Genomic DNA, 11,335 nt, shown 5'->3' on the forward strand with positions numbered 1-11,335 from the left:
GTCTGATATCATGGATCATGACATATAACTCCAACCAGTCCTAGCAATGCCAATTATGAGAGATTATAAAGTATGCAGTCTAACAATAGATTTTAAAGCTGCAGGATCATATGATACATACCCTTGCTGCCTAAAGGAGATACCAAAATTCTCTTGAATGTATAGAATATATAGAAATTGAAACAGATGCAGGAAACTCTTTTCTAATTGCTTCATTGCTTAATATTTGCCAATTTCTTGATTGAAATGAATTTACAAGTATACTATTATCTCTAAACATATTGGCCATGTTTAATGTAGTTTGTTTGGATGTCTGTCTTACTGTAATGCAATCTAATCCAGAAAGGAAAATACAGGCTATTTGTTCATATTTTATGTTAATCTAAAGGTGAATTAATCACATTAATAGATTAACATTATATATGAACTTTAATCAAAGTTTAACATTAACGTAGCTTATACATTAAATATGAACTTTAATCAAAATGTCTGGTTCATACACAGAGTTAGATGAAAAGAGGCATCACAGGGAAGAGCATAAAAAACATAGCCCTAACTTTAACCAAAATTCTCAGTTAAAACAAGGAAATTCAGCTCTACTGATATCATAACTGGTCTATTCCCGTGATGGTGAACCTATGGCACACGTGCTGGAAATGGCACGCAGAGCCATTTTTCCGGGCACGTGAGCCGCCCATTGTTTTTCCAATTTCTGGTGCTCCCACACACGTGAAGACCAGCTGGCCAGCGCACTGGAACCCGGAAGACCAACAGCTTGTGTGACCAAAGGAGAGGGGATCCTGGTGGTCGCTTCCTAAGGAAGCAGAGCTGTCAGCCAGGATGGATGGGCCAGACTTCTCTCCCCCCACCTGAGCTTCTTGTGCAGCCCCAGCCCATGGCACCGCCGCTGTCCCCAGCCCGCTGCTCCTGCCACCACTGGGGGGTGAGGGGTGACAGCGATTCTCATGCTGCCACTTCCAGCCGGGATGCTGGAGGAGCCACCATCAGGGAGGCGAGCTGCCCCAGGCGGGCCGGAGGAAAGCGCAGTTTCTCAAGCACGGAGATGCTACCAAGGACCCAGCTTGCCAGCAGGGGAGCAGCTGCAGGGGCTGGCCGGTCGCTCCTGCCCCTCGCCCTGCAGCTGCCACTCTTCTGGGGCATCAGGGCTGTGCAGGAGCAGAGTCCATGGAGGAGGAACATCTGTCCGGTGCTGGGCTCAGAGGCACACCGGCCGGCAGAAGTGGCGGGAAGGGGGGCTGTGCTGGCTTGTTCTCAATGGCAGGCCTGGGGGGGCACTTCATTGGCACTCTTCTGGTTTATGGCACATGCATGCACACTGGCCAGCTGGTCTTTGCACCTGCATGCGCACCAGAAACTAGAAGACCAGGTGGCCAGCGCGTGCATGCAGCTACTCATCTGGTTTCTGACACGCGAGTGTACATGCTCCCATTTCGGCACTCGGTGCCGAAAAGGTCCGCCAACAATGGTCTATTCAGTGAGGCCCTGATTAATCCTCTCACCAAAATGTTCCTCTACCACCAAAAATTGCTGATTCCTGCACTAAGCTTTATCTTATTAGTAATAATTTAGTGAATAAAATGCAATTAGCTGGATTCATACTTTAGTCTAATTTTAAAGTCCAGTGAACTAGAAACATTGAAATAGCTGTAATATGTATTTGCATTAATATAAAACTTTGGAAGCACTGGGGGTGGGGAATATGCAGGATTATTACTCTTCAAAAGTTAGTGCATAGGAAAAATAAATATAGAATACAAAGCAAACATCACTCCCAAATGACAGGAAACACTGTATAAAACAAATACTGTTCTAAGAGAAACAAATACATAATGGAACAGAATAAAAAAATCTTAGTAAGCTTTTCCAAGCTCAACAGAGCTCAAATGATGCTTTTATATGAAAGAAACATTTTTTTAAAAGACAAAAGAGAATTCCTTAAAGCATTGAGCTTATGTTATTCTTGTTTGTTCTGCAAATCTTCATTTCAGACAAGGGTATCACTACATATTGCATTTGAACTTCAGATCAGTAGCATTTAATTCCATGCCATTGTCTCCATTTTATATACAGCTCAGTACAATGTCAATAGAATTACTGTGACTGAAATTTTGGATCAGGAAAATTAGAATACTTCACTGTTAGAAGCAACAGTCTTTCCCATTGATGGGAATGCTGGCTCCTCACCCTCCCTGTGGAAATGAAGCCCCCCTTAGTGCTAAGGTAAATAGACTGCACTTACAATCATTAGAGGAGTAGGAAGATCAGAGGACAATCTAAGAAAATGGGGCTTCCTTACTGAAGATACTTTATATGAATGTGGAGAAGAACAATCCATCTCACATATGCTACAGTACATACAATGTTCTTCAACATGTATGGAGAAAGACTCATGCTGGCAAGAGAAAATGCTTCAGTGTGGTCAAATGCTAGGTAAATGTCCTTTAGTTTTAACCCTGTTTATTTTACATACTTTTTACACATGCTGTATTTCTATGACCCTATTTATTTGCCTAATGTTGAAAGTTATGTTTATAATTTGTAGGTGCTTCTGACGCAAATAAAGGAAGTGTTAAGGAACCATTTCAGAGACCCCTATAATATAAATAGCCATGCAGCTTCTCATCAAAACAAGCACTTTACTTCCACCCATCAACCCCCATTTAATTTAATTTAACTATATGAAATATGGCTACGGAGGAGGGATGACAATGGATAGAGATTGATTTTTTGAGTCTCTCTTGATCAGTAGGAAGGACTATAGCTTTGCTCTGGCATGTCAGTCAGTGGTGGTGAGAACAATTAGGGTTAGTTCAAAGACTAGCAGTGTTGAAGTTCTCTGTGTGTGAACAATTTAGGAACAGTTTCTTATGATCAATTTTCCTGAGTTCTTTATATGCAGAATGCCTTCTGTGTCACATTCCTCTTGTGTTTTCTTCTATAATCTCCAATTTTGAATCTTATGGACAAGAAAGGCTAATTAACAAATTTACTCTTTATCACTTCTTCTGCAACAAGGTAATATGAAAATCATTTAAATAAAATATTTAATCTCAAAGACTTCAGAATATTTTAAAGTACACTCTCATTTACATTGCCAAAAATGTATAGCAAGTAATACTTTATATTTTCTACTGATAAATATGTTCTATGGTATTGAGTGAGATTTACTCCCAAATAAGAAGAAAAGTGGATTCTAGCCAAAAACTTTTATCATTAATGCAGCATACAATCTGTACACAAAAGATAATTCTAAATTGCCATTACCAGTTTTTACCAACATTCTTTGGTAACTCCCTATAAAAGGAGTTAACATTTGATAAGAATGCTCTTCCTGCAATATGAAGCTGTTTCCCCAAAATCTATGATGACTTCTTATTTCTAGTTATTCTTGCAAACAATGGCAAAAGGATGCATTGAATAAAAATTCTATTTTTATTCTCAAGACATAGATATGTCAAAAATAGTTTTTGCATCAACCCACAGTAATTTATAAAGGTAGGGCAAAGTGCTCACCGAAAAACAAGTGGTACAAAGTGTCTTAGGTTCTTGTAATGATTAATCACTTAAAAGCCAATGGTACTGGGGAAAGACATGCACATACTCACCAACCCAAAAATTACAATGGTATCTGTATAATCCTTTGAAACAAAATTAATCATCACAGTGATAAATGACATTTCTATTTTATATGTAAATAGCTTTGGCCTATTTACTATTGGCCAATAAAAGTAAAATATTTAACATATTTTAATATACAGGTATCATTAAATATATTAGATATTAAAAAGAGACCCAGTGTGGTTTAGAATTTAAGGTGACAACAGAATGTGAGTTTTATTGTTGCTTTAAGTATGAAAGCTAGCTGGGTTACTTTGGGGTAGTCACTTTCTCTCAGCTGAACCCAGCTGACAGGGTGATTGTAGTGAGGAAAATAAGAGGAAAGAGTATTATATGTTTGCTGCCTTGAGTTTGTTATATAAAAAATAGAATGAAGGTGAGGTAAAAAAAAATAAATTAAAAAAAATGTTTCCACTGTACATACTAGATGTTACGATTATATTAGCAGCACAACAATAATCTCTCAGTTTCCAATCTCTTACAGGAATTTTGGCAGAACACTACACTAAGGGTGTGGCAGCTAATGAGTGTTTCAGGAGAGAACCCCACTCACTGACTATTCTTTAAACCAGAGCTGTATTCGAACCTCTTCATCAGAGGCAGCTGAAGCAGGAGCAGTACAGTTCGAACTTGGTTGTGTGACTACATTCAAACTAAACTTCTATAAAAGAACAGTTTAAATTATCTAACCACTTTGGACTCATTGCAAATTAATTCAAATTTATTTGTTAATTCTAAATAAATAAATACAAGGTTAGACTTTAAAACTGTCTACTAAGGCTGAGTCAAATGTTTTATTTTCAGTCTTACTATTCAAAGGGCATCATCATTCAGTTTCTTAATATGAAATGAAATTATAAAACTGCTTCAGACAACCCAATCAATAAACAGCTGAGTTCATATAACAGATTAACTCCAGATTGGTTTAGTTATTTTGCTGAATACGCTCCAATTAGTTGGATAGATATACTATTTATTTATTATTTATTATTTAAATTTATATACCGCCCTATCTCCCGAAGGACTCAGGGCGGTTTACAGGCATTTAAAAATAGATAAATACAGTCTAAAAACAATTAAAAAACTTATTCTAAAAGCCTAAATTAAAAATATGAAAATAAAACCCAATTTAAAACCCGTAAATTAAAATCTAGCTCAATCCTGCGCAATTAAATAAGTATGTTTTAAGCTCGCGGCGGAAGGTCCGAAGGTCCGGAAGCTGACGAAGTCCTGGGGGTAGTTCGTTCCAGAGGGTGGGAGCCCCCACAGAGAAGGCCCTTCCCCTGGGCGCCGCCAGACGACATTGCCTCGCTGACGGCACCCTGAGGAGTCCCTCTCTATGAGAGCGCACGGGTCGGTGAGAGGTATTCGGTAGCAGTAGGCGGTCCCGTAGATAACCCGGCCCTATGCCATGGAGCGCTTTAAAGGTGGTCACCAAAACCTTGAAGCGCACCCGGAAGGCCACAGGTAGCCAGTGCAGTCTGCGCAGGATGGGTGTTATACGGGAGCCACGAGGGGCTCCCTCTATCACCCGCGCAGCCGCATTCTGGACTAACTGTAGCCTCCGGATGCCCCTCAAGGGGAGCCCCATGTAGAGAGCATTGCAGTAATCCAGGCGAGACGTCACGAGTGCGTGAGTGACCGTGCATAGGGCATCCCGGTCCAGAAAGGGGCGCAACTGGCGCACCAGGCAGACCTGGTAGAACGCTCTCCTGGAGACGGCCGTCAAATGATCTTCTAGAGACAGCCGTTCATCCAGGAGGACGCCTAAGTTGCGCACCCTCTCCATCGGGGCCAATGACTCGCCACCGATGGTCAGCCGCGGATTTAGCTGACTGTACCGGGATGCCGGCATCCACAGCCACTCTGTCTTGGAGGGATTGAGCTTGAGCCTGTTTCTCCCCATCCAGACCCGTACGGCCTCCAGACACCGGGACAGCACTTCGATAGCTTCGTTGGGGTGGTCCAGTGTGGAAAAGTACAGCTGGGTGTCATCCGCATACAGCTGGTACCTCACGCTGAAACCACTGATGATCTCACCCAGCGGCTTCATGTAGATGTTAAACAGAAGGGGCGAGAGGATCGACCCCTGCGGCACCCCACAAGTGAGGCGCCCCGGGGCCGACCTCTGCCCCCCTGTCAACACCGACTGCGACCGGTCGGAGAGATAGGAGGAGAACCACCGATAAACGGTGCCTCCCACTCCCAATCCCTCCAACCGGCGCAGCAGGATACCATGGTCGATGGTATCGAAAGCCGCTGAGAGGTCTAATAGGACCAGGGCAGAGGAACAACCCCTATCCCTGGCCCTCCAGAGATCATCCACCAACGCGACCAAAGCCGTCTCCGTGCTGTAACCGGGCCGAAAACCGGACTGGAACGGGTCTAGATAGACGGTTTCATCCAGGTGTAAGGGAAACTGATATGCCACCATACTCTCTACAACCTTCGCCGCAAAGCAAAGGTTGGAGACCAGACGATAATTACCTAAAACAACCGGGTCCAGAGAAGGCTTCTTAAGGAGGGGCCTCACCACCGCCTCTTTCAAGGCGGCCGGAAAGACACCCTCCACCAAAGAAGCGATCGTAATCGCCTGGAGCCAGCCTCGTGTCACCTCCTGAGTGGCCAGCACCAGCCAGGAGGGGCACGGGTCCAGTAAACACGTGGTGGCATTCAACCTACCCAACAACCTGTCCATGTCCTCGGGAGCCACAGGGTCAAACTCATCCCAGACAATGTCACCAAGACCACCCTCGGGCGCCTTTCCTGAGTCACCGCAATTTTGGTCCAACCCGTCCCGAAGCTGAACGATTTTATCGTATAGATAACCGTTAAACTCCTCAGCACGTCCCTGCAGCGAGTCATCCCGCTCCCCCTGATGAAGGAGGGAACGAGTCACCCGAAACAGGGCGGCTGGGCGGTTATCTGCCGACGCAATGAGGGAGGAGGCGTAGCAACGCCTCGCTTCCCTCAATGCCACTAGGTAAGTCCTAGTATAGGACTTCACTAGTGTCCGATCAGCCTCTGAACGGCTAGACCTCCAGGAGCTCTCTAGGCGTCTTCTCCGACGCTTCATCCCCCTCAGCTCCTCGGAGAACCAAGGAGCCGGTTGGGACCTGCGCCGGGTCAGAGGCCGCAAAGGCACGACACGATCTAGGGCCCCCGCCGCGGCCCATTCCCCGGCCGCAACAAGTTCCTCAGACGTGCCGTGAGCCAGACCCTCAGGGAATGGCCCAAGCTCCGTCCGGAACCTCTCTGGGTCCATCAGGCGCCTGGGACGGAACCAACGCATCGGCTCCGTCTCCCTGTGGTGTTGAATGGCGGTCAGAAAGTCCAGGCGAAGGAGAGAGTGATCTGACCATGACAAAGGATTAACTATAAACTATATTGAATGAACTACATGATGGCTAACACATAAATATCAAAAAAACATCAGCCCAGCACAAAATGCCATAAAATCCAGGCTCCATCTACATGTTGATGCAGCTGCCTCATTTGGCATCATGTTCCTTGAAACTGAGGACCCAAGTCTTTTACAAATGTGTAGCTCTGGCTAAGAAGGCCCACCATTATTTTTAATATACTGTATGAAACCAGTAAGTAGATAACATAAATTTTTGCTAAGGTAAAACATATCCCTATCTTTCTACCGTAATGTTCTCATAATAAATTACTCCAAACATCTCCACATTCCCTTCTCTTTCCAGCTGTTCTTCTACAGTGCCCATTACTGGAGTGGATTTCTAGGCTGAAGTCTGTATTCCTTAGCATCATTTTACCTCTTCACTGTCAGTATGTTAACAGAATAAGGTATGACCAGCGTACTAAAGTGTTTATAGGAATAAAGCCTGCCCTGCATGCATAGTGTCATTCTGCTCCAGGAACAACAGGATTCACCTGATGCTGTTTCAGAAATAGTCCTTATTAATCAAATATCAATAATGATCACTTCATCATCCTATATTCCCTCTTGAATAAAACTGCTGAAGTGAAACCCAAGGAACTTTCCAACTTTTTCATTCCAGCACTGTTTATACATGCTCCAGCCAGCTTCTTTGTAGACTTTCAACTGTCTTGAACATGAATGGTTCTTAACAAATGGAGAAAAGCAATTACTAAAGAGTGTCAACTAGACATATAGAATGGAACTACCATGTTTCCCTAAAAATATGACATTTCAGAAAATAAGTCCTAGCTGGATTTTTTGGGGGTTGACCTAATATATGCCCTACCCCAAAAGTAAGCCCTGGTGAAAGGGTGGGTGTGGCCAGCACAGGAGGCAGCCCTTCCCTTCCCAGGTCAGCTAATGGCACCTGGGCCCCTTAATTGTAAGCCACAGATCAGCTGAGCTGATCGGGAGCTGCCTCTTGTTCTATCTTTCTGGGCATCCGGAGGTGTTTCTTGCATACTCTTGCCAACCATGGGCCTGCCACAGCACCAGGCAACCTTGCAGCCAAGAGCCCCTTGTTGAGTCCCAATCTGGGGCTCACCATACCTGGAGATGGTGGGAGGCATGGAGCTGCAACCATTGGAGCTGGCAACTCCAACGACAAACAAGACTGCGGTAGCGGGACACGTCAGGACAGCGCTGGCCAGCCATTCTTCAGCAGGCTGCTGTCCTGGCCAGGTCTGGCCATGAGTGGCACCTGCAGGCAACAAGGTGCACAACCGGCGCAAAGAACAGGGAGGCAACAGGTCTTCCGGTTGCAGCACAACACAGCGGCTCATCAGCTGTTCGCCCCTGTGGCCATGCACGCACTTCGAGCCCTGCTTCCCAGGACTCTGCACCATGCTGTCAGCCTGGCCAGGCTGCTGCAACTGGATGTCACCTCCCTGTTCTTTGTACTGGCCATGCACTTTGTTGACTGCTGCTTGCGGCCAGACCTGACCAGGATAGTGGCCTGCTGATGAGTAGCTGACATATCCCACCATTGCTGCCCTGTTCTTTGCACTGGCCGCGCATCTTGTTGCCTGCCAGTTCCGCTTGCAGCCAGACCCGGCCAGGAGAGCAGCCTGCTGATGAACAGCTGACTGGCACTGTCCTGATGTGTCCCATCGCTGCAGCCTTGCTCATCATTGGGACTTGCCAGCTCTGTACCCTCCCCCACGGTAGTAATGGTAGATCTGGGACAACTCATCCCACACCAAGCAGGAGCAGTCCAGCAGGACGGCCAAATGCAGTGCTCTCAGGAGGACGAAGAGTCCCCGCAAGGCCAGCAACAGCACAGGCAGCTGCTCAGCTGCCTGTGGCCAAAAGTGTCCCAGCAGCAGCCGGGTCAGCAAGCAGGAGAGGCGGAGGCTGGGGCACGCCAAGCACTTAGGCCATTAAAGCTGATTGAGGTAAGACTGTTCTTAAAGGGGGCACAAGATGTGTGGTGCCTACTGCTGCTTTTGCAGCCTCAATCAGCTTCAAGAGTGGCCGGGATTCTTTGAGGTGGGGGCAGGTCACCCGCTGATCAGCTGTTCCACGGACCAAGCTGCTGGTAAGAGGGGCAGCTTCCCCACCCCACCCCACCTCCCAGTACATGGGGAAAAATAAGATCTCCCTGAAAATAAGGCCCAGTGATTATTTCGGGGGTCAAAAGAAAATAAGACCTGGTCTTATTTTAGGGGAAACCCGGTAAACTGCAGAGTTAAGAAATCAGATGTAGCACTTCTGAAAAGGAGCCAATTTAACAGTAGCTGCCTACAGATCTTATCTTATGGGAAGACAGGAAAACTCTTCTACTTTTCAGTAATGGCCCATAAAGCAATAATTCTTACCTTTCTTTTTTATAGGGCAGAGGAGTAATATATAGGAAACCTATTTATTACAAAATTTTAGGTAAATAAATTATATTATATATAGTGGGCTTGAATAAATTTATTAATCCTTAATTTGCTAGTCGTAGCTATATTCTTTGTTGTCTCTGGTGTAATTGACAAATAGAGCTATTCTTCAGAGGGAAAATATTTTATTTTCTTATAAGATTTAGAAATAAATTACACATTGCTTGATTATATAATTTGCACAAGACTTGGTAGTAAAAAATGGTTTCACTATCAATAGTCCTGGCATATTTGAAACAATTTGAAAGTTTTGCACATATTCAGGGTATTCACAATGTGAATTGACTATCAGTTGAGGGTGGGGGAATTGCCTTCAAGTCAGTCTTGATTATTACAAGAACAACTTCCTATTCTTGGCAACATTTTTGAAAGGGTTGACTATTGTCTTTGTTCTAAGTCACCCAGATGATTTCTTATCAAGTAAGATGCTCCCAGTCCAGCACCTTAACTACTAGCCCAAATTGGCTTATTTCACAAGCCAGAATGAATAAATAAGTTCCTTCATAATTTTTAAATATGGCTAGAAAACATATCATTATATTATGTTGACTTATTATATTGCTTAGATGTTTAAAACATTCTTCTGAATTTTGAAGCCTCACCTGTAGAAAAACTTAAAAACCATATGTGAAAAGAAATGAAAATACTAAAAGGTCATACCAGTAATTTGAATGGTTTTTGATGAAGAGGGAAAGGGCTGCCTAAATTTAAAGCTTCCTCCTCAGTTTTAGCCAAATGCCCTTTCTTGCTGGCTATCTTGGCTGTGGAACGTATTTGTGTTCTGCTTTGAGTGAAGAGTGGTAGGAGTAAGGTGGAAATCTCAAATCCTAGCAGTTGTGTTAACAAAGTTAAAACAAATACCAAGATTTCCGAATTGCAAGTCATACTGACCAGTAAGCTAAGCACTTTAGCTGCGTACGCAAAGCCCCTAAGGCAAAATGGGGCTTGAGGTAACGTGCGAATACAGGCTTTTGTTGGCGCGTATGTTTATATTCCAGAAGCCAAGTTTGTGAGACTTCTACCCAACGTATATTTGCATTGCTTACGACCGCCCCTTGGGAGTGCTGGACTTACTATCTCAACCACCATGAGGACTCCAGGAATCGTCTTCAGAAATTCTTTGTCGTAGGCGAGCGTGCTGGATCTGGACGTGAAAGTAGTCGCAAAAGAGCTGCTGATTGTGGTCACCATGTGCGAACGAGCGCGCTCCTGATGGCTCTCGCTGGGCGTCTGTTCCATCTTTAGCGGCAGCAGGACACCGTCGAGAGCTTGACTGCCAGCTGCCGCAGCCAGAAACAGGCTCTTCAACCCAAAGGCTCTGGACTTGCGGCCGAAGGTTGGCGTCCGGAGAAGCAAATTACACTAAGGGCTGTTAGGAAGGTGCAGGTTTTAGCGCAGCGTCCGCAACCGTCGCTTGTGAAAAGCCCCGCCGGCGGGAGTCCTGGGGGCAGAGCTAAGGGGACGCGCGCGGACGGGGAGGGGAGAGGCCTCCGTCACCTGGGGCCGTACAGTTTGGGGAGGGGTCGGGGAAAAAGAAAAAGGGTTATGCTAGTTCCAAGCGGTATTGCTGCCTGCTTCAAATTGGGGTCGGTTTGGATTTTTTTCGACCTAATAAGAAACTTATCTTGACCGACTTCACTATTGATTGGGAACGTTTAACTGGGTAAGCGCCTCTGAAGTCAGTTCGAATTCCGAAAGAGGTAATAGAGATATAGTTGGGTCGAACAGAGACCTTGAAGGATTACATCAGAAAATGCATAATTGTCGTTAATCAGTATCTCCTCCACCTTCTCCTGTTCTTCATTATGATTGTTAGCGACGAGAATAACAAATAGAAAACCAGTTGCAGATACAGACAGGCTCTCTT

At 44.9% G+C, this 11,335-nt stretch overlaps 1 protein-coding gene across 1 annotated transcript in view; it reads right to left on the reverse strand.

Moving 5' to 3' along the window:
- CMTM8 (CKLF like MARVEL transmembrane domain containing 8) overlaps positions 1-10,946 on the reverse strand; it is a 31,098-nt gene extending 20,152 nt beyond the window's left edge. Inside the window, exon 1 of the mRNA XM_058183766.1 lies at positions 10,543-10,946. Coding sequence (XP_058039749.1) covers positions 10,543-10,707 — 165 coding nt within the window. The 5' untranslated portion in view covers positions 10,708-10,946. The remainder of the gene's footprint in view (positions 1-10,542) is intronic.
- Between the last annotated feature and the right edge of the window lie 389 nt (positions 10,947-11,335).

Source organism: Ahaetulla prasina, chromosome 4 (genome assembly GCF_028640845.1).
Source record: "Ahaetulla prasina isolate Xishuangbanna chromosome 4, ASM2864084v1, whole genome shotgun sequence".
In the NCBI taxonomy this organism is placed as follows: domain Eukaryota; kingdom Metazoa; phylum Chordata; class Lepidosauria; order Squamata; family Colubridae; genus Ahaetulla; species Ahaetulla prasina.